Genomic DNA, 23,684 nt, shown 5'->3' on the forward strand with positions numbered 1-23,684 from the left:
ATCAGACATGTCCAAGTAGTCGCATTATCTATGCTGATTCAAATCGTTTATAATGTCGTATGGTACAAAATTAACATTCATTATCTTAAAAAGGCCATAAATAGAAGACCACGAATACACTTATCAATGGAATCTAATGCATACAAGTAATCCACCAATTAAATCCAAGGTAGTCTATTTGTAGTTAAATTCATTGAAAGATAGTCAGACTGACATCCAAATATTCATGCTTTCACATATCAATCTAATCCAAGTGAAGCTGGAAGCAATATATTCTAAAGCATTATTTTGTCTTATGAAACAAGTGAGATGGTTATTTTCAACATATCAACTTGTATTGTAACAAAATCATGCAACGAATAATGACATTGACAGCACATACGCTCTTGGCTTGAATCTAATTAATTATTTTGTGACTCCAATTTCCAACTACTTATTTTATCTTTGCTAGCAACATATGTTATGACATCATGCGATCCCTCGACTGGACTAAAACACTTATATACCAACAAAAACATATGCACAAATGCATCTATCATGTAAAATTCATCATATTATAAGATCACAAAAATCATGAATCTGAAAGCCATTATTGTGCATCACACAAACAATCTCACCAATCGCCTTCAACACATAAACCATGGGTACTTGCTTTGTCAAAATAATCAAATCCAGAAACATATTTAAATAACCAGAATAAGTACACATGTAGAAGTGTATAACACATGATCAAAACTACATAATATGCTCAACTAAATGGAAGTATGGTAGGCATCCTTTCTTAACTTCCACGCTCCTTCAGGTTCACCTCGTCGTAAGAATTTGTCCCTGCGTAACCACCACCAGCAGCACCACCACCACCACCAACGCTAACGTCATGTTCATATTGATTGGCAATCTTATCCTCCAAGTGGGACAAGTTTACTCGCTTCCGCTTCAACAAAGGCTCAGAATCTTCAACATTGTAACTAACAAACCACTCCCCATGTATCCTCTCCACCAAACACTTTTTATTCCGACTTTGAAACAAATGCATCATAAATTCAGAAAAACTTTCCCATTTAGTATTGGTCTTATAAAAATAACAATCGACGTTACCCTCTTTCTGTTTCATATAACCCTTAAAAACTAACTTTGCCGAAACACGACGGTGGAATTCATGGAACCGCATCAAATGCTCTAAAAAACCGTCCTCTAAATCTTTAGAAAACGCTTCGGTAAATTCGTCTCGATAATCACTGAATATTTGCACTTGAAGCTGGTGAAATTTGTTCATACAATGAATCTTAAATCCATTGTTATCCTTGCACTGTTTCTTACAATATTCACAATAAAATTTCAACTCCGCTAAACCTTTTGCTTTTGGTACTATTCTCATGATTCAATATCCAAAAATCAAAATATACTAATACGTCAAACGTCAGACGCAATATCAAATAACAAAACCCAAAATTGACTAAATTTTGCAGAATTGCGTACCTTAACAATCGCCAAATTTGAAAACCCTAAACGGCTAAAAAAAGAGGGATTTTTTTTCCAGAGAGAAAAGTTTGAGAAGACGAAAGATGAAGAAATAATCAATCTAATCAAATCATCTATATTATATACACAAGTGTGAGGAGTACAAGTCCGAATTCTAATATGTTAGCAATTTAGGAAAAAAAATTATATGTTAAAAAAAAGTTAAAAGAAGGTAGAAAGAAGAAATTTAAAAACCTATTATTAACCTACTATAAAAAGTTTATATGTTAAAAATCATAAATTTGAACTCAGCTTGAATTTAATCAGCCCGAAAAAATTTGCAGTTATAAAAAAGGAGGAATTTTCGCATGCAAAAATAAAACTCACCTCAATTCAAAAAAAAAAAAAAACCAAAGAAGAAAAGGAGATTGTTAGTGGCACAGGTGGTGTCCGGTGGTGGTGGTAGGGGTAGTGAGGGTTGTCTTCAAGGAAGAGAAATTGGGGTTGGAATGGGATGTTGGGCAATACCGAAACACAACATCCAAAATAAATAGTAGTAATTAAGGGGGTAGGCGAGGTTAATTGAAATACGAAATCTCATTTGCTAAACCACGCCCTATAATTTCCTACTAACGCCCTACATATAGTATTTTTATACTGTATTTATATACTTCCCTAAACCCTCTCCAATTTCGAATGTTCACTCCCTAGTACTACACCACCACCACCACCTCCACCTCCACCTTCTTCTCCACGGCACCACCACCACACCTTCTTCTACACAGCACCACCACCACCACCACCTTCTCCACAACACCACCACCACCTTCTCCATGGCACCACCACAGCGGGAAGGAAAGGAGTAGAGATTGATAAGATGACCTAATCTAGATAAAGATAATAATAACCACAAACAAAGGTATGATTTCAAAACATTTTGTTTACTCAATCACAACGTTATGTTGGATATGGATATAGCAGTAAGCTATCAAATACCTGCTACAATGCATAATGATTGAAAACATCACTCTAAAATTTTTTCTTTATTTTTTTAAAAAAAATCAGAAAATAAGGGGCGCCCACCAAGGACGCCCCACCACCGGTGGCGGCGTCCTTGGCAGGCGCTCCACCACATGGTGAGGCGCCTGCCAAAGACGCCTCCACCGGTGATGGGGCGTCCTTGGTGGGCACCTCCTTATTTTTTGAATTTTTTAAAAAGGAAGGCGTCCACCAAGGACGCCTCCACCGGTGGTGGGGCGTCCTTGGTGGATGCCTCCCTTCTTAAAAAAAAAAAATTCAGAAATAAACCATCTTTAATTTCAGTACTAATTGACTGAAATCAAAAGATGTGGCGATGTGTTTGCAGAGAATTTACAATACAATCATACTGCACAAGCTTCTCGATATTATAAGGCATTTGAGTACTCTTGAAACATTGGCAGAATGTCAGAAGCTTAATAGTTTCAAGATTAAGCACTAATCTTGCATTTCATATTCAGGGTACTCTTCATCATGTACAAACCAACTCGAAGGCGGCCAAAAAATCGCGGTCCAATTATCCACTAATGAACCAAAGGTCGTAATAGTTTCATCCTCTAAAGTGTCGGGGTAAGGTGGTGGAGGTGGTGCTGATGGTGATGCTGGTGGTAGGGTGGGAAGTAAACTTTTGAAATTGGAGGAGGGGTTAGGGAAGTGAGTTAGGGAGAGGAGAGAGAAAAGAAATGTAAAGTATATAAATACAGTATATAAATATACTGTATTTAGGGCGTAAGTAGGAAATTATAGGGTGTCGTTTAGCAAAGCCCAGGGTGGGGTGGTGGTAATTTTTGATATATTGGTAGAGTAGGATTCAATGTAAGGCATGTTATTATACTTATTTTATTTTTGCTTATCTGAATTTAATTGTACTTTATCAAAAATTATTAGGTTATATTTAACTTTATTCAATCTTATTAGCTTGTATCTTTAACATTTTTTCTAAGTATGTTAAACCTAGTTTTTGCTGAACGTATTTGAATCTATTTCAACATAATTTTTCTTATACGAATTGAAAATAATTTGAACAAAACAAAATTGTAGTAAGGTTTATGTAAAACCGATATGAAAACGACAAGCCAGCTTCCCCTCAAAAAAAAAAAAAAGGACAAGCCAGCAAGGACGACAACTGTCGTTAGTTTACTCGTCTGCTAAACGCCGCTCTGAAATATCCTACTAATGCCTTGTATAAATACATATATATGTATTTGTGTATTATAATACTTTCACTCTCCCACTCTCACTCTCCTTCACTCTCATCACCACTCTCCCACCCTCCCTTAAGGATTTTTAATCAAGATTTCCGACGACGAAAACTCCGGCGACAAGGATTCCGGCGAGGAGAACTCCGGCTTTACGGCGCAGTGACTTAGGCGGCAAACCACCACGGCACCGCCACCCCTTTCTTCTCTCCTGTTTTTTCTAAATTTTTTTTAAGAAGGAAGGCGTCCACCATGGACGCCCCACTACAGGTGGAGGCTCCCATGGCAGGCGCTCCACCACATGGTGAGGCGCCTCCATGGTGGATGCCTCCTTTTTTAAAAATTTAAGGGAGGCGTCCACCATGGACGCCCCACCACCGATGGAGGCGCCCATGGCAGGCGCCTCATCATGTGGTGGAGCGCCTGCCATGGGTGCCATGGTGGACGCTCCATTAATTTTTTTTAAAAAAATTCACTGTAAATTGAAAAAAAAAAACAGAGAGAGGGGGTGATGGTGGGGGTATGCAGTGGTGGTGTGTCGGGGTAACAGTGCGGCGGTGGTGGTGCAGTGGTGTTCCGGTGGTGGTGGTGCGGCGGCACCGGTGTCTAGTGGTGAGTGGAAGAAGATCTATTCTATGCATTAAGGTCGGAATAGATTCACTTAACTTCACTTACATTATTATAGTTTAAATATTCTTCACTTACTAAATGTCATTTTAGCCCTTATTCGAAAACGTGGATAATACTTCACAATCTAATCCAATTCTATATATGGTGAAGTAAGTTAAAAAGTAAAATGAGTCAGATTACAAGTACACTTGTTACGAGTGCAGCAAGGTAAGGGATTTGCATCATGCACCTCATCCCAAAGTGGCTTAATCTCAAGTATAGAATCCTGAAACACTTGAGGATCCTTGACTGATCTCAAATAACTTCTGTTCAATGAACTAAACTTGCGGCATTGATGAATAACCAAATCTATCCTTATAATCCTTCCAAATTTCTCTAGCAGTATTAAAGAATAAAACACTTTTCTTGATTGAATGATCAATATTAGAAAGCAACCAAGAAAGGACCAAATTATTACAGCGTTCCCAGACTTGATATTACTACTCTTATCAAGAATTTCTATGCTTCCATCAACAAAACGCAACTTATTCTTAGTTGATGATGAAGTCATCATTCAACACTTCTAGTCACTGAATCCAATTCCATTAAACTTAACAGATACAATCTGTGTAGAATTAGCATATGATGGATGAATGTGATAAATGCTCATAGGATCATGATTAGGTTGAAGTGTAGTTGTTTCAGATAAAGGTGTTCAGTTACATGCAGTTTGATGAAGTTTTATAGAGAAAATCAAATGAGAAAAAGAAAGATTCAGCTCAAATAATAGTAACAAGAACTAGAGATCAATCTAAGATTTCAACAGATTACTAGAATTTCAGCTAGCAATTAGCAATTGAAATGATTTCACAAATTTCAGTAGCAAATTGTGAAGAAGCATTTCATAATTTCAGATATATCGTAAACAATCAGCAATTTCAGAATAACAATTCAGAGAGAATGATGATGCAAACAAGAATTTTCAACGAAAGATTTTGGCAAAATTAGAGAAGTTCAAGATGAAATAGAAAAATAACACCTGATTGCATCTGAAACTTCGTCATATTTGATGTTTCTTATGTAAAATTACTAAATTCCAAAATTTTGAAATGATTTAGCTCTGATACCATGTTATTTTATGAGGTTCTAACCATCTCACAGAGAAAAAATAGAGAGAGAAAGAAGATGTGTTTATATGTATTGAAAGAATACTTACAACTAACTATCATCAGAATATTACAAGGCTCTATTACAACAACTATAACAACCTTTCGGACTAACTACAAGAATGAGAGGGTAGTTGATGCTGATGTGACGGTAATAATCCAATGATAGTTTAGTTAGTATAAAATTCACGTCATATTAGTCAAATTATAAGAAATATTAAGTCACTCTGTGTAGTAAAGAAAATTTGAAGTACTCATTATGATTATATTTAATATCAACTGATAGCTTAAGTTTCGGGATATTACAACTAAGGGTATGATGAATTTTAAGCATAAATGCATAATTTTCCTATTTTCGCGATTGGTAAAAGATTATTTAGTTATAGCCGATCTTCTCACACATAAAAGAAAACATCATAATTAAACTAGATTTTATTATCCCAATATTATAGTCCAATAACAATATTCGCACCAAACTAAAACACAAAAATAATTTGATAATAATATATATAGAAGACCCTGATAGGTTTTCTATACCTTTGTAAGCATAATATAACTTATACATACTCCAATAAATATAATAGCATGTCAAATCACCTTTTAGAAAATGTGTCGCATCTAACAATCAAATCTTCACAACTGATATCGGGCGAAGGCCTTGTATATAGTATTTCTCAAAACTATCTTTATATCTTGTTACATTTCTGTATAAAGGAGGCCTATCATTAGTCACCAACTCTTTTATCGGTCCAACCTCTTTTTCGAGATCAGGTGAACAAAATAAGGCTAGAGATATTCTAGCCTTCTCTGGATTTGATCTTATTCTATGCTCAACACTTTTGTATATACCGTTACTCATCATCTACAAAAAGAAAATTCACAATGGTTAAAGATAGAAGTAGCAAAGTATTGTCCTTAATATACGACCATTTACATTTCCTGAATATTATCATATCACAAACGTCATATATAGAGTATTTAAGCATCGTAAACAACTAGCAAGAGCTAAATTTTGTAAATAAGTGTAACGATTTGTTTGTCAAAGCATTATAAAAGTTGATATTATAAAATAATTAATTGAAACAAACCCAACAACATTAATTTTATATATATATATATATATATATAATATATATATATATATATATATATATATATATATAATATATATATATATATATATATATATATATATATATATTCATTTTAGCAATATATTTCTCAATAATAATCCCTATATTATTTGCGAATAAAGAGAATATAATGAATATTTTTTTTAAAAGGAGAATATATAATGTAATTAAGAAAAGTTTTTGCCTTTAATTCTATTTAGTTCATGAAAGGTGGAGGTGAATGAAAAAAATACATTATATATTCTCTTTAATTCACAAATAATATGGGGATTATTATTCAGAAATATATTGATAAAATGAATATATTTTCATTTAGAAACCATATATATGTGCAATTGTGAATAACAATGAACCATTGATAGACCATAATGCATATATACCTCTATTTGATCACCAATAATAACCATGATAGCATGGGGAATAATTGGAACTTTAAACCATTTATCATCTTGAAGTACTTCAAGGGCTTCAACTTTCCTATCTTTGAGTAAAAATGTTAGAGCTGATGCATCAGAGTGTCTAGACATTACACGAGCACGATCCACAAGTGGAAATGGTGGATAGTAATTAATTCGTAATATCATCTCTGAATGCACGCCATATCCATTTAGAAATGTGTTTTCCTCCAAGTCCAAAGATTTTGCCATGGCTTGTGCAAATAAGTCATGTATTTTTTGTACTTTCATGGTGTATTCATTCAAAACTTCCCTACAAATTAGAATATATATGTGTGATTAATTATGAGACTTAAAATCAAATATGAAGCAATGTACTTTATTTGTGATTGAAAGGAATTTTCTATACATATAAATAAATAGTACTTAGCTCATTTTTTCTGTTAGGAAAAGCGAAATAGTTCATTAATATAATAATAAAATGTCTAAAATTACATAGGAGGCAACCTCTTAAGGACAATGATACTTCGTTCATAATTTAAAGGCTAAACTATGGTGACATTATAATTTATATTGGTTTTTTCCATCAATGAGATGAACTACATTTATTTTCTTTAGCTCCAACACACCACATTTTTTTCCAACAGTAGTAACATTTATAATGTGGTGTTATCACTTATCATAAGTTCTACAACTAATAAAAGGGGGAAAATTTTGATAAAATTAGACTGAAATATATGCCAACAAAAAAAAAACAAACCAAAACATGAGTTTTCCTTTATAAATTTCTATTACCACCCAATACCACCTTCCTAAGTTGTAATAAATAGTAATGAAATTTTAGGAAGAAAATAGGTGTTTTGGGATAAACTAGCATTACCGTAGATGTTGACATGGGAATGCTTTCACATATTTGCACTAGAAACTATTACCATTACCAAATTTAATACCAATAACCAAACGGGCCGTGGGTAATATATATGTACATATTGTGTAAATCTTTCACAATTGTAAAACTGCTTATCTTTTATTTTCAAATATAGTTGATATATATTACTTTTTCATCTATGATAGAGATCCTTGTTCTCAAAACTTTTTAATAAGCTGCCAACTATTGCATCAACCAAACAAAATTTCTGATATATATACTCATAGGAAAACTTAAAAACTTCTAAATAATAACGAATGTGATTGAGATGCTCCTTACCTAAATCTTTGAGGATTTTCTGGCCAACGTTCAAGACTTCGTTGATTTTCTGGATAAATTTTGAGAAACAATCGGTAACTTATGGGATAAGTATTGTTTGGATAATCAGTACCATAACCATCAGGGTTTGTAGATGTCTTTGAATATTTCTCTTTCTCCTCCAAAGGAAGTTCAAAGAATTCCTTGCTAATTTTACGAATTTCGTCCAAAAATTCAATTGACATTCCATGATTTACAAGCTGCAAAAATAGCAAAAACATAAACACAAAAAAATTACCCAATCGCTATTTACTGTCCGTATCTGTTTACTCATTGCAATATAGCATTATATTTATGCACAATCGATGATCAATAACTTTTATATAAAAGCGTTACTACATACTGCTTAGCTTAATTCGTGATGTATTATGGGGTATTTGAGATCGAATCGCGTATATATCATTATCTTTATGAGTCTTTATACATTATAATGTAACATAGTTTGTTAAAAGTTTCTCAATTATTTAGTAAAAATTAGAAGGATCAATAGCAACTATGTACTCTATTTGATAAGTGCATAAGTACTCATGATATGAGGCAAAACATCACCTGAATGCAACCCCAAGAGACTAGTGCAGACTTAAGTTTCCTCATTTCTTCTGCACTATCAACCATAGATGATGAAGATAGAAGAGAGAGATCAATGACATTGGAATCCATGTATGGAAGATCATCATTCATAATTATTATGTAATAGAGGTATGAATCTTTACAAGTTTTGTCAAATGTTGTGTTTTATCATGTAGATATATAGTGTGGTTTATATTTATATTTCAAAGAGGTAAAAACGTTGTGATTAATTAATTAAGAACAGTTTTGAATTCTAAATATTTATGGTGACTTAATGCATATAGATTTGTAACCGGTCCTTTCTGTTTGACGTTAATAATAATTTTTGACATGAAAACACCATTAAATATAAAAAAAACAATAAGTCATATGAAAACTCTCATGTCATATATACGCCAAACGTTACTCTTATGCCATATACATCTTAATGTTTTAGTGCCAAAAACAAATGAGTAAGTATTATTACTAGTATAAGCACCTATTTTGAGGAATCAAGTACTCGTGTAACTATCACTTAAAAAAAAAAAGGTATTGATATACTTCCTCCGCCTTTCATTTTTTGCTATATTGTGGGTGCCTTGGAGGCAGAAGTATTTAATTTTTTTTTTTTTTTTGAATAGAGCAGAAGTATTTAATTAGAAGATGAAAAAATGTGTTTTTTTTAGGAATGACCGAAGGGGGCCATAACTTTATAAAAAAAAAACAAATAATTAAATGTTATAGGTCGGAATATGACAAAAATTACAAGAAAAAATAATGTATATATTATTATTAAAACACGCGGGGAAATATTGGAGCCCGCCACGTATCGCCAAATCTCCACATGTTAGCGTCACGTAAGACATAACATCACATCTATCATTTCAAATTTACAAAAAATTATTTATCATGTTTTGATCCCTTGAATATTTACATGATCAGAGTGTGATCATTCTACCACCAAACCACGTCTCTTTACTGGTAAATCAGATCTCTTTAGAAAGATATAGCCAATTCATGTCATGTCATCTTTGGAAAAACTAGGGGCATTGTCCAAATAGTGGCCAGCACAACACCTAGTACTTTTTATAAGTCGTGGTTACCTAATACTCCCTCCGTTTTTATTTAATTGCTACATTTTTCATATATGGGTGTTTCTTTTTAATTGCTACATTGTTTGACCTTTCTTTATTTGAGGTACTTGATCCACCATAAAGTATTACTATTATATTTGTTTTTCTCTTTTAACACCCAAAAGTACTATTTTTTCACTTTTTTTCGTTATTTTATATTAAATGGGTCAAAAAGTACCTTCTTAAAAGGTTGAAAGTAACATTATCTAAATTATTGTACATACAACAATATAGCAATTAATAAAAACAGAGAGAATAACAATTTAATAAAAACGGAAGAAGTAGTAAAGAAATGTAACGTAGGATCTTAAAAAACTCTCCTAACATGTCAATTTCCTAAGAAAGATCCAACAAAGTACAAACGATACCAACAGATTGTTGGGCCATTTCCTAACCTTCTTTTTTTTACCAAAAAAAAGTATTCTTAAGGTCATCTTTATTCTTCTTTAGCCTTAAAAGTTAAACCACCCAAAAGTACTCCACATCTTTGAAGTTTTTATTAGATTCTTAGTAGAATCTTAACAAAACTAGGCCTCAAAGTTGGCCCGAATTACCCACATTTTTGTGGGCCCCATCAGAGATTCCATCTATGTGACTGTTGACTTTATTGAGTATCAAGTATCAATGTATCGTAGATACCCTTCTTTCCCACCGCACCGTTTACAGTCAGTTGTGAGGAACAAAAAAAAAACCAGCAAAAAAGATTCTTGCTTTATTGCATTCCAAACATTTTTGAGTTTGAAGATTCAATTTTTGCTTAACTTTTTCAGGTCAACTCTATCTTTCTTTCCTTTGCTCTTCAATGTCTTTTTTTTTTTTGTTTTTATGTTTTATTAGTTGATGGTTAGTTTGTGATGAGTTGATGATCACATTCTCTTTTCTTTTTTCTGGGTATTAGTTTATACATGTTATGCTATGTATTTTTTTTTTTCAATTATGTTTATGGTATGAACTTTTGGGGACTTCTTGTTGCTTTTATTAGACATTTATGAACTTCATTGTTTTTTGTTTTATTTAATTAAGTGTATGTAATTAATATTTTGATGATCAGTTATTGTTCTGTTTATTTCTGGTTACTAATGTTTATAGATTTCTCCAATTTTTATTAATTAAAATTTGGGTCTTTAGTTTAATAAATGCATGGACTTGTTTTTTGATTCATATGAGTCACGAAGAAGACAGTACAAAGTAGAAAGAAGGGGGATGAATTCGAACATGTGACTTATCGTTCACAACACCTTAGTCTTAGCTACTAGGCTAAGACATCCTTGGTAAATGCATGGACTTGTAAGTTGTAACGCTTTGATTTGAATTTCATAAATGTCAGAAAGGGTGGAAGTGGAGAGTTGGGAGACCTTCAATTGAATGACCATTTCAATATTTGGTCTAAATTTGGCTGTGTATGTTGGGTTATTTGAGTACACATGAACTCTGATATGATTGATTTTAAATCATTTTTCGATTGATTGGCAGAATACTCGAAAGTTGCAGAACATAAGGGAAAATATGGATTTGGGAAGAGAAGAGAGACATTTTGATTTTCTTTCATAGTGAGGTTGATGATAACTTTTGGTTTAAAAGCTTTCCACTGTAATATGTGATGCTGTAAAACAGTTTTTTCACAAATTATAGAGCTATAGGGTAAAGAAAGATATGTTGATGTATAAACGAACATGCAAATTAGAATCTACACATTGGAGCATGATCATGTTTCTGAAATCACATATAGTTTAAAGTTAAAAATTTTGCTTTGCAAAATAAAAGAGAAAATATCATCTTCATTCATAAAAGAACATGCAATTCATAAAGAATAACATACACTAAAAGAACATAGTGGTATGAAGGGAAAGGTGAGAGGAAAGTTAACTTTCTTTGTTCTGAAAATGAATATCTTCTTCTGTCGCGACCCTAAATTCCATATTATGTTCTTTTGAATAGCCAAGGTGAAAGGAAGTGTTCTCTACTCAATCAAAACCAACCTAATGGCCTGGCAGCAAGTTGCTAATTGGGGGTGGAGGGGGGGAAGCTTTCCCCTATGTTGATATCTGTTTTTCTTTTGTCATAGTAGAACACTGCTAGTGAGTGTCAGAAATCACACTGAGCGTCTTTCTTTTATCTTTACCTCCATCAATCAAGTTTCTATTACATTGGCTGGAGAAGAATGAAGAGAGTGTAGGAAGAAAGGCTTTTATCTTCCACTCTAGTTCTTAGTTGCTATATCTGCACAAAAGTTAGGAACTCTTTTTTTTTTTGGAAATGATTTTTAATTGCTTAGGCCTTAGAGCATGGGTTCAAAAAACCCAGTTAAATATAGGTAAGCACTCAAAGAATAGAAGCAATGTCTGACTCACAACTCGTGAGAAGTGTTTCCACTTTTATTTTTGTCCTGTTCTCCTGTATATGAGCACCTTCTTACACTCATTTCTACAATCTTAAATTACTGCAGTTGATAGAAGTCCCTTTTCTGAAGAAATATAATAAATGAAACTGAATCCTAGAGAAGTTGAGAAACTAGCACTTCATAATGCTGGTTTCCTTGCACAAAAGCGTCTTGCTAGTGGACTCAGGCTCAATTATACGGAAGCTGTGGCTCTCATTGCAACTCAGGTGATTAACACTTTTTGCCTCTCTTTAGACCCATACCATTATGCCATATTCATCATTTAAGTCCTTACGTCAGCATTTCTGATGCTGTTTACTCAAATGAAGTCTTCAGGATCATTTCAATTACTTATATTATGATTTCTTAACAATTGGAACGAGCTCCTGTTTTTTTTGTGTACATATTTTAAAATGGTGTTCCCTTTGCAATTGGGTGTTTATGCTTGCTTTCTGCCAACAGTTATTATAGTGCTTGCTTTCTGCCAACAGTTATTATAGTGTGGTAAACTTCTCCTATGTATGTGGAAGCACAATAGATATCGGCTCTTTTGTACACCGAGTTATCTAAATTTCTTTGCATCCCTTGATCAAGATGGGAGTCTAAATTCTCAGCTGACATGTAATACTCTTTCTGTAGTCAAGGAGGACACATAATACTCTTTCCTTAGTCATGGAGTTGGAACTTCCACTTTTTTCAGCTCTTTGCTCATGTGATAATATATCTTCATGAAATCATCTAAACGGAACAACAAAGTGTTAACGTGTCATGCAAAGCAAAAGGCTGATATATTTGACTGTTTTGTTCTACAGATATTGAGTTTTGTTCGTGTTGGAAACAAGGGTGTGGCAGAACTGATGGACATCGGGAAGCAGCTTCTTGGAAGGTAATTGTAGATTTTTGTCATTTTTAGCAGCTCTTCCAGAGAAGAACAATAAGCTACTGTTCCGTATGTCTGTGTCTCCTTATGATGTGAAAAGAACCGTATTGTGGTGCTAGAAATCAATTTAAATCTATTTACTTATGTTCTTAATTTTGGACCTTCTTGTCTTGTTTGGCGGCCGTTCAGGTCAAGTATGAAATGTGTGGAGTTGAGGCACATGGGTTTACGACTTTTGATGTGTTGCTGGAAAATATTCAATTGTTATTTTTGTCAATGGTCTTTTTCTTGGCCAAGAAACCGGCTTTTCTTATTAGGCACATGGTTAGAGAGTAAGATGGAGACATTTTTAGGTGTCCAGCAAGGAGGATAGAGCTTGCTAATAGAAATGGTCTAATCCTTAGATGGCAAAGAGAGTGTTTGTTCTTGGACCTTGCTGACATAATTAATTGGTCGCAGTGGAAGAGGTTGGTTTGATTACTATTCATTACTGCCTAGAGAAGTGGCACTGAATGGCCATCAAAATCAATATATAGAAAGACATTCTTAGTTGTGCTCATGCATTACTGTGGACATTAACCAGAGAGATCCTACGTAAATAACTCACAAACTCATTAGTCATTGCCATTTCCTCATTTTTAAATGTTTGCTGTAGAAGAGTATGTCCTATGATGGGCATCGTCATAAAGAGTGGCTTGACAGGAATTCTGTAAATGTACCATTAGTCAATGATCTGCAAAGACTTCTTTGTGGGGAAAGTTCGGGATGCTAAATTGCTAATAATAAGTTGGGTGAAGAAGATTTTTAAGATCAGGACAAGCTCCATGTTGCATTTTTTATGTTCCCAAATTGATGTGGCTGAGTGTAAGTTTCTTCACCGCCTTCAATAAAAATGGTTAAGCATGGGTGCTTTATTTATGGTGTGCTTCTGATTGGATATCTGATGACTTAAAGAATTCAGAGCCTATTGGCTTGCATAGGGTGTACAAAATCCCTAATAGGCCTTAAACTTTGAGATGAGAAAGTTGGGGTCTGTCATTGTTGAAAACGAATGCATTGACGTTCCCTTGTATTCTTGTCCAGCAGACTTTATGCAGGCTTAACATGGAGAGAAGGTGTATTTCCTGAGTAATTGAAGTTTTGTATCTTTTGTTTTCTCTACTATGTCATTAAGGGAACTAGGGAAGGTGACAAGTTTCTTTGCCAGCATTGGAGGTTTACATTGAGGATGTTTTTTTTACATTGTCATTAGCTCTAGTGTGATGCTTAGTGATTTAGTGACTAAGGTGGTTCATGTTAGAAGGTATCTGTGTTATATATTATATTGCTCGTTCAGTCATTCTGAGCTGCTAACCTAGCACCTACAAGGTGGTTTGATTTGCTTGGTTTTATTTGGAAATCACTGTTTAGCCATGTTATGTCATTCTTGAATCTAGCAAATTATCTGGACTTTTTAAGTGGTGTTCAGCTATTGCAGCATTTATTCTACCCCTTTCTTGAACTTTCCTGTAGAAAGGCATGCATATCTTCTAATCAATGTACTAAGAAGCTAATAGGTAGTTGAACTATGACAGGCGACAGGTCCTTCCAGCTGTTGCCCACCTTTTACATACTGTCCAGGTAATTGGCTGTAATGCTTATTAAACTTTGTGATTTCTGGCTCTAAAATGATTTACAGACGTCTTATTGATTTTTCCATAGAAATTAGTTTCAGGGTACTCAGAGGTGTTCTTTTGATCACCCGTGATATTCCTTCTATGGGTTCTGACATCTGACAGTCCTTTCATATTTTCATGGGAATGCTTCGGTTTATAAAAAATGGTTATAAGAAAATGATGAAGCAGTTAGACAAAACACACATTGTTGAGGACTGAAAGATTGTGTAACTGCTCTGCTCATTTCAGAATATTCCGTTATATTTTAATGTGTTTTTCACATGTTCAGGTTGAAGGGACCTTCCCAGACGGCACAAAGTTGATCACAGTTCATGATCCTATTGCTAGTGAAAATGGAAATTTAGAGTTAGCTCTTGATGGTTCCTTTCTTCCAGGTAACACGCTGCACTTCAGGTTGTTTACATCAATTATCTGGTGGATTTTCAGCAGCATAGTAGCACCTTGATGAAAGCTTTCATCTATTCTTTAGCATTGATTAGAACTTGATCTTTGCAGTTCCATCATTGGAAAAATTCCTAGAGATGGAAGATGATATCATCCCTGGTGAGTTGAGGCCCAGAGCTGGAGAAATTTCCCTGAATAATGGAAGGAGAGCTGTAATTCTCAAAGTTGTCAACAACGGAGATAGACCAGTTCAGGTGCACTCGGCTTTTTTGCTGCATTTTGCTTATTTAGTTTGGTCCAATATGAGCTTATTTTGGTCATAGGCACTTATTTGATGATTTAAATGGATCATTATATGAGTGCTGTCGGTTCTGGCACTGCTAAGCCCTTTCCTGTTCTTAAAGGTCCAATATCAGCATATTCTCATCCTTGATTTCCTGTATGTCCAGGTTGGCAGTCACTATCATTTCATTGAGGTGAATCCTGCATTAATATTTGATAGAACCAAAGCTTATGGCATGCGATTGAATATACCTGCCGGAACAGCAACTCGGTTTGAGGTTTGACTCCGTTTTTTCTAGTTCTTACTGTGGTGATACTATCATACTTCTAATTCTGATGAGTAAGGTTTATAGTCATTCCGCTTCATAGATAGTAGTATTATTTATCCTAGTATAATAACATTGTGGCATTCCATAAATCCTATCTACCAAGTACCAACTGTCAACTTAGGCAGCTCTCCTCTATCATTATTTGTAACTCATCAGGCCATCTTTAGGTTTAAGGGTTATTTAGGAATTTCATGCATTTTCTTGAACTTCTCAACAAAACCGTAAGCCGATTTCCATAGGGTGCTTTACTGTTTACTCATAGTATTTTATCTTGAACCTGAAATCTACTTGGTTCACTTCTGTTTGAAATGATTCCATTTATTTTGCAGCCAGGGGATCCGAAAAGCGTCACACTTGTAAGTATTGGAGGCAGGAGATGCATCAGAGGAGGGAACAACATTGCTGATGGTCCTGTTGAGGATGCCAATATTAAAACAATAATGGAGACCATACATGCTAGAGGATTTGCGCACTTAGAAGAAGAAAATTCCAGGTCATTAACGTCTGCATATTGTATTTGTGTCTAAAGAATTTGAGTTTCTTTTAGCGACAATTTATCATAGACACCACTCCTAATTGGATTACAGTAGTGGAGTCACGGGAGAAGATTCAAAATTCACTAGAACTATGACACATGAGACTTATTCAAACATGTATGGCCCTACAACTGGTGATAAAATTCGGCTTGGTGACACTGACTTGTTTGCAGAAATAGAAAGGGACCTTGCAGTTTACGGTGATGAATGTGTTTTTGGAGGTGGAAAAGTTTTAAGGGATGGAATGGGCCAGTCTTCTGGGTACCCAGCAGCTGTCTGTCTGGATACTGTTATTACTAATGCCATGATCATTGATTACACTGGAATCTTTAAGGCAGATATCGGTATTAAGGGAGGCCTCATCGCTGGCCTTGGAAAATCAGGAAATCCAGATATAATGGATGGTGTGTCAGCAAACATGATCATCGGGGTAATGATGTCCACCATGTGTTTATTACTTGAATTATTGTTTCTTTTTTTCCTGTTTTGCTCCAGCTATCCAAGTACATAGTACATATCACATAATGCATTTGAGATCGATTCTTAAATATATCAGGTCAATACTGAGGTGATTGCTGGAGAAGGAATGATTGTTACTGCTGGGGCTATAGACTGCCACGTGCACTTTATATGTCCTCAATTGGCTTACGAAGCAATATCCAGTGGTGAGGATCTAAATTCTCCTTATTCTTACTCCTTTTATGTTATTTGTTTGCCCTTTTTGGCTCAGTGGCTAGCTTCTAAATATGCGAATTACTGATACTATCTAGCTTTAACTTCTTATTCATCAGATTTGGGATAGTAAAAGGAAGTACTGCCATTGTACTTTGTAGTAGCCAAAGCACTAGCCAGTTTATCTCTTAGGTCATGACTCGTGGTTACAATGTATCAATATAATACTTAGTATTCTCGACTGTTTTCAACTTTCCATCTATATCTTGCTGTCTAATTTCATGATAAGCTTGTGTTACATTTGTAGGCATTACTACTTTGGTGGGCGGTGGAACTGGACCAGCTGATGGAACACGTGCAACTACCTGCACACCCGCACCTTCACAAATGAAATTAATGTTGCAAGCGACGGATAACCTACCATTGAACTTCGGTTTCACTGGAAAGGTATGCTTGTATCTTTACTCCTTTTTAGGTTCATAAGCTTTTATATATATTTTTTTTTGGAAAGATTACTCTTTCACATGGCTGCTGGGAAGTGGATAAATATACATACTTCTATTCTTTGTATTTGTTGTTTGTTTGCCCATAAACTAACATTTGATATTCAAACTCTCACTGGACCATTAAATTTTACAAGTCCTTTTCTTTAATGTCCTTAACAAGGGAAATAGTTCTAAGCCAGAAGGACTTCCTGAAATAATAGCTGCTGGAGCAATGGGACTGAAACTCCACGAGGACTGGGGAACTACTCCTGCTGCAATAGATAATTGCCTTAATGTTGCAGAAGAATATGATGTTCAGGTATTTACATACATGTCAAGTATGTGTTAGAGGATAAAATATTCAAATGATCTACTCCTAGATTTCATTAGCTATTCGTGAACCTGGCATGCTCTGAATGTGTAAAGTGGGCATGTACTTAACCAAAGAAAGTCATGTGAAGTTGCTGGCATATACACCATATGATCCAAGGACAAAGAACTCTAGAAGTATAGCTAAGCATGCTTGGAGTAAACCAAGCACATGCTTGCTGGCTATTCATTTGCACAGCTCATTATTAACCCATGGATAATTTTACTTTGAGAGTTTGATTGCTCCAAAGTCATAGCACGGTACGTGCATTTGGAATTTGCTGCATGCCTGTATCTGATACTTGCTGCATCTCATATTGTTGAACTATGCCTTGAAGTAATTATCTGACGCTAGGATTAACCAAGCACACTTTTCGGTTTATATGCTATCTAATATATCGAGTCTGTTTTACTTTCGGATTTAGGCTCATCTGTTTAGGTTAATGAGTAGGGTACTATATAAACCCTATAATTAACTTTATGTCTCTATTGTGTAATCTGTACTCTCTCCTAAACCTAATAAATCGTTTCTACTATGCCTGTGCACATAGCTAATACATTGTTAGTTAACCACGTTAATTCCTTGTGTCAATTGTTCATTGATTTTTTTTGCTTTGTTTATTGCATCTGTCACAACACATATTTTATTATCCGCTCTCCTTCCCTTGCCCACATGATATGGACCTGCATGACAAGCATGCTACTTAACTTCATGGACTATATTTCCTTTTTTGTCTCATTTCCAGGTCAATATTCACACTGACACATTGAACGAATCTGGATTTGTAGAACATACAATTGATGCATTTAAAGGAAGAACAATTCATACTTACCACAGGTATCAATTCCATCTTGTTTCATCCCTTTCACAAAACTATTGGCTTGACTCTACCCATTTCACTCATGTGTCGGTTTATGGTAATGTCTGAGAAGTGAAGGTGCAGGTGGTGGTCATGCGCCTGATATAATCAGAGTCTGTGGTGTTAGAAACGTTCTTCCATCTTCAACTAATCCTACAAAACCTTTCACTTCAAATACAGTAGATGAGCACCTTGACATGCTGGTATAGCTTTCTCCTTCCCACCACTTGTCTATGTGTGCCTCCTTTCTATTTGAAAAAGTGAAAACAACAAGTTAGATATCCAACAAGGTGTAAAATTTGTATGTATCCTTACTATGTCAAACTCTAGTCAACTTTATAAGGGAATTGCAGAATTTTTCACATGGTGTTAGTTGCCTTTTGAAAGGACATCACAGTCTTTTCAAATGGTGTTAGTGACAACTTACAATAATTCAAAAAATAGTCTTGCTCTTTCATTTATAAATGTTCACTTTCTTTTGTATTCATGCAGATGGTCTGCCATCACCTCGACAAAAACATACCAGAAGATGTGGCTTTTGCTGAATCACGAATTCGTGCTGAAACTATAGCTGCAGAAGACATTCTGCATGATATTGGTGCCATTAGTATCATATCTTCTGACTCCCAAGCTATGGGTCGCATTGGAGAGGTTTGTTAAAATGATATCATCGTATGTAGTATAATGTAAATATACCTCTCTGTATTCGCTCCTCCTCTCCCTTCTGTCATGATCCAAGTTTTGCCACGTTTGTTTCACAAGGGAGGTCGATGAGAGTCGATTCTGTGACTTGGGGGTTAAAGGAAGGGGACCCCAAAGGAGGGCGATGAGAGTTGGGCCCCTGCCTTGTGGGTTTGAAGGTGAGTTATGCTTTGTCTGTTGTGTTGGGGACATCTTTCAAATAATATGTTAAGGAGAATGACATAATAGGACGGAAATCTCGCGCAGTTTAAACCCAATCCAGCTTTGCAGACAAGGCCCACTGGAGTGTTTTTTTTTGGGGGGGGGGGGTGAAGCGAAATCCACCTCTCAGCCACAATTTAGGAAGCCTACCACTATATTAAGCAACTTGGTTGAGTTAGGGATGGATATATCTACAATATTTTACAGTTTACACAGAAAAGACAAGCGTATTAGTACAAATCAAGTTGTGTTGTTTATAGAGATGTTGACAATTTTTGTCGATACCTTTTAAAAAAAGATCTATACAAGTAATACTCTTTTAATGAGGAGCCATCCTCACTAGTCCAAGGAAAGTCAACGCTAGCAAGAAGCTTGTTTATTTTTTTTCTTTCACAACTGGTAAGAAGCTGTTCGGTGAAGCAGTTGATATTTCTTGTTTCACTTGTGTTCACTTGTGCAGGTTATATGTAGGACTTGGCAAACTGCACACAAGATGAAGGTACAGAGAGGGCCATTGGGGTCAAGTGATGCTGATAATGACAACTTCAGAATCAAACGTTACATAGCAAAATACACAATTAATCCGGCCATAGCTAATGGATTTTCTAAGTATGTTGGATCAGTCGAGGTATGCTGCACATTATTCTCTGGCTTTCAGATTTTGTATCTTAAAAATTGGAATGTGAGAAGTTCCAGCTTATCTCTGTAAGACAGAATCTTTCTGGCTCTTCACTTTGTATGCATGATCGAATTTTCCCTATATTTTAGAAACAATTCTTAGGTTCTTTAAACTTTAAAAGCATAATTTGCACAAAGGATATATGAGCCGTCATAGATCATTGAATTCTTTTTCCCTGCAGGTTGGGAAGTTGGCTGATCTTGTTCTGTGGAATCCTGCTTTCTTCGGCGCAAAACCAGAAATTATAATCAAGGGAGGTGACATTGCATGGGCTAATATGGGTGATGCTAATGCTAGCATACCAACACCAGAGCCGGTAACAATAATTTTTATGTTGCTTAGCAGATTATTGCTTTTTACTTCCATTTCATGTTGGAGCTGTCCTCTGCAATTTCATGGAGTGAACTATACATTTAGCATCCGTGTCGTATAATATACTTCCTTCATTCTATATTAGTTGGAAAAACTTTTGTGGTTTTTAACGTTCTATCTTGACCATTGATATCTTTAGTTACATATTAGTATAAATTATGAAAAGCTTACAACTATATATAGAAGACATTGAAATGAATCTGACAAATTCCTGGGTGACTGTTTTTTCATATGTTGGTGAGTGCAGATGGTCGAAGTTTTCTCAGTTTGACCTCAAAAGTCATAGTGTTACAAACTTGTGACTAATATGGACTGAGGAAATAATGATGGTTGGCTTGTTTTATTTTGTTTAGTGACCATACAATTTGATAGGAACAGAAATTATCTTTAAGCAGAAACATACACATGCTATAGAAGGGCATACAGTTCTCATGTATCTAGGCTTTGTTGCAGGTGATAATGAGGCCGATGTTTGGAGCTTTTGGAAAAGCTGGAAGTGCTAACTCGATCGCTTTTGTCAGCAAGGTATACATGATTTTCCAAACTTTTTGAGTAGGCAGTAGCAGAAGTTAGTTTAGACATTCAAATTGCAGTATATGTGAATAAATAGCACGCACAACGAAAATTAATATAAAAATAGGGCTCTACTTGGGATGAATGTTGTATGTGGGGTGTACTTCAGGATAAGCATCCTCTATGATTGACTTTAATGTTGAAATTCTTCCACTCAATATTATCCAACAAGCTTCAAGCGGAAACCCTCTTTTGGTCAATGTATTGAACATCAGATACTAGTTTAGTCTTTCTAGTTCTGATATCTTTCGAACTTGCTCTATAATATCATAAATTGAAGAGCTGTGATAGTTCTGTTAGGTATTTTTCCCCCCTTAAGACCATGGCAAGTAGCGAGGTTTTTGACATTTATGACCCACTCATTTTATTCCTACAAAGACGTATAACAAAAACTTACTTTCTCCATCATTTCGTACTTAAGATTACCCAAGTACTCTCATCTATATATTGCTAATATCATATACATTGTCCCATTATTGAGGCATAGCTGTCTTTACTAGTGTAACAGCTAACTTTTGATGATTCCAAATGCATACACCACTTGTTTGTATATATCTTTCTAATTAGTAAGAAGACGCTCATACTTGCCCATTTTACCATCAACAGGCTGCTCTAGAAAAGGGCGTGAAAGAACAATACGGGCTTAATAAGAGGGTGGAAGCTGTGGGTGGCGTAAGAAGTGTTACCAAAGAAGACATGAAACTTAATAATTCGCTGCCAAAGATCACAGTCGACCCTGATACGTATACAGTTACTGCTGATGGCGAGGTTCTTACTTGTTCTCCAGCTTCAGCTATTCCATTGTCCCGAAATTACTTCTTGTTTTAGGCTATGACCGGTAAGTCTATCCACTTTTAGTTTACTTATGTGGTATGTGCTGGACATATCATAATTCATTTCTCTCTCGAAACAAGAAAGAATATATGTTATAATTCATAAACACGATAATTAACTTACAGCAAATTATTTTTTCTTCTTTCTTTTAGGTTGAGAACTCGTAAACATATCAAAGTCATTATGCAAAACACAGAGCTTTAGAGAAATGGAGAAGTTCTTTGTGCTTCCACACAAATAAAGGGGTCGGGTTGAGGAGGAACAATAAAAATCTGTCCCGGGACTGATTAAACGACCTACTCTCATGGATATTTTAGTAAAATCAATAGCGAAAAGTTTGATATCAAGCTGTTTTAGCTAATGATTTAACCAAAATGCAAATGAGACTAGTAGGGTGGTTCTTTGTTTACCCTTTTTTTTGGCAAAATTTGTTATTGTATGGTGGATGGTTGAGGGGAGAAAGAGGGAATAACCTCTTTAAATAAGCAAACAAGCTTGCAGATAGTATTGCTAAGAATGCAAAGGGGAAAACGGAAGGTTTAACATCTTGTGTATTTTGAGCACCCCTCCCCCGGTTTGTATTAAATTATATGAACTTGATAGACTAAATGTTTTAGCTAGCTACCTTATCGGACCCGATGGCGCATAACCATTCGCCATAGTAGGGGCATGGCTGGCTACAATAACCATCAAAGGGATGTAGTAAACTTTAGTAGTATTGAATAGTATTGCTCCTTTATTCAAAAAAAAAAAAAAGCATATAAGAAGTCATACATACACTAACCTCTTGTTGTATGTTTGGAAGCTTAGTTTAATTATCACATTTGTTGTGAATGTACAACTTTTTTGTGAAGAGGGGATTAGGACTTGAGAGTATGTTTGATCATATATCTTCTTGAAATATGTTTGATGTATATCTTTTTTATGAGGGAAATATTAAGTCTATTGATTACAAGCCCAAATCTTTATGTTGATTATTTTATGTCTAAACAACTTACTTGAAGATTAGAGAAGCTTATAGCTGGCAAAATAGGCTCGTATTTGTTGACCCGATCCAAAATATTTGACACGGGACTCGTTTTTTCACCCGAAAATAATGACCCGAATAGAACCAAAACCTGAAATAACCGATCCGAAAATAAAATAGACGCGAATATGGCCAAAGCCTGAATCTACCCGAGTCGGAAGTGATTGACCCATAATTGACACGATAATGATGAATCCAATCCGAAAAGTTATCATATTAGTTACTTTTAAACAAATTTAAGGAAAACATTGTTATCAGATACTATATATGGTTTAGTCATTGTCCATTAATTATTTAATTTTATTCTCATTAGTCTTATATGTGTTTTATTTATTTGCGAGATTGAAAATCATATACATAAAAGATTAATGGACAGTGGCTAAACCATATATAATATTTGATGATACTTTTTTTCCTTAAATTTGTTCAAAAAGCAACTAATATGACAATTTTTCAGGTCCGGATCGAGTTGGGGTCATCATCGTCGGATCAATTGCGGGTTCGGTAACTTCTG

At 35.0% G+C, this 23,684-nt stretch overlaps 3 protein-coding genes across 6 annotated transcripts; 1 reads left to right on the forward strand and 2 right to left on the reverse strand.

Annotated features, from left to right (window-relative positions):
- Positions 1-781: 781 nt before the first annotated feature.
- On the reverse strand, positions 782-1,378 carry LOC104897714 (KIN17-like protein). The gene has a single exon (XM_010684651.2). The coding sequence runs from the start codon at positions 1,376-1,378 to the stop codon at positions 782-784; it is 597 nt and encodes a 198-aa protein (XP_010682953.2).
- A 4,720-nt stretch (positions 1,379-6,098) lies between these two features.
- LOC104897715 (jasmonate-induced oxygenase 4-like) lies at positions 6,099-8,928 on the reverse strand. Its single transcript, XM_010684652.2, has 4 exons — positions 8,797-8,928; positions 8,209-8,447; positions 6,987-7,314; positions 6,099-6,335 (listed from the first exon to the last, which is right to left on the reverse strand). The coding sequence occupies exons 1-4, from the start codon at positions 8,926-8,928 to the stop codon at positions 6,099-6,101; spliced, it is 936 nt and encodes a 311-aa protein (XP_010682954.2).
- Positions 8,929-10,461: 1,533 nt separating this feature from the next.
- Positions 10,462-23,105, forward strand: LOC104897615 (urease). Of its 4 annotated transcripts, none has more exons than XR_007275654.1 (20): positions 10,462-10,699; positions 12,376-12,536; positions 13,122-13,195; positions 14,764-14,809; positions 15,134-15,239; positions 15,361-15,503; positions 15,699-15,809; positions 16,190-16,353; positions 16,448-16,826; positions 16,953-17,061; positions 17,376-17,515; positions 17,735-17,872; positions 18,669-18,760; positions 18,856-18,985; positions 19,275-19,433; positions 20,146-20,313; positions 20,546-20,680; positions 20,984-21,065; positions 21,190-21,261; positions 21,916-21,982. XR_007275654.1 is itself a non-coding variant. In XM_010684539.3 (20 exons), exons 2-19 carry the CDS (start codon positions 12,411-12,413, stop codon positions 22,135-22,137), a joined length of 2,514 nt encoding a protein of 837 aa, XP_010682841.2. In that variant the 5' UTR covers positions 10,467-10,699; positions 12,376-12,410; the 3' UTR covers positions 22,138-22,147; positions 22,296-23,105. The 4 variants fall into 4 exon arrangements, 3 of the variants coding, with proteins under 3 accessions (XP_010682841.2, XP_057251448.1, XP_048503345.1); XM_010684539.3 differs by lacking the exon at positions 20,984-21,065 and adding an exon at positions 22,296-23,105 and having other exon boundaries at positions 10,467-10,699; positions 21,916-22,147; XM_057395465.1 differs by lacking the exons at positions 10,462-10,699; positions 20,984-21,065 and adding exons at positions 10,740-11,216; positions 22,296-23,105 and having other exon boundaries at positions 21,916-22,147.
- The last annotated feature ends 579 nt before the right edge of the window (positions 23,106-23,684 follow it).

The sequence above is a fragment of the Beta vulgaris genome, chromosome 6 (genome assembly GCF_026745355.1).
Source record: "Beta vulgaris subsp. vulgaris cultivar EL10 chromosome 6, EL10.2, whole genome shotgun sequence".
NCBI classification, from domain to species: Eukaryota; Viridiplantae; Streptophyta; class Magnoliopsida; order Caryophyllales; family Amaranthaceae; genus Beta; species Beta vulgaris.

Bases quoted from the DNA above. Each gene is read 5' to 3' on its own strand.
- LOC104897615 (XM_010684539.3), top strand. From the start codon at position 12,411: ATGAAACTGAATCCTAGAGAAGTTGAGAAACTAGCACTTCATAATGCT. The intron at 19,434-20,145 runs GTTTGTTAAAAT...TCACTTGTGCAG, and splicing joins CTATGGGTCGCATTGGAGAG to GTTATATGTAGGACTTGGCA. The intron at 21,262-21,915 runs GTATACATGATT...TACCATCAACAG, and splicing joins CGATCGCTTTTGTCAGCAAG to GCTGCTCTAGAAAAGGGCGT.
- LOC104897715 (XM_010684652.2), bottom strand. From the start codon at position 8,928: ATGAATGATGATCTTCCATACATGGATTCCAATGTCATTGATCTCTCT. The intron at 8,448-8,796 runs GTGATGTTTTGC...CTATTTTTGCAG, and splicing joins TCTCTTGGGGTTGCATTCAG to CTTGTAAATCATGGAATGTC. The intron at 6,336-6,986 runs GTATATATGCAT...TTCTTTTTGTAG, and splicing joins TTATTGGTGATCAAATAGAG to ATGATGAGTAACGGTATATA.
- LOC104897714 (XM_010684651.2), bottom strand. From the start codon at position 1,378: ATGAGAATAGTACCAAAAGCAAAAGGTTTAGCGGAGTTGAAATTTTAT.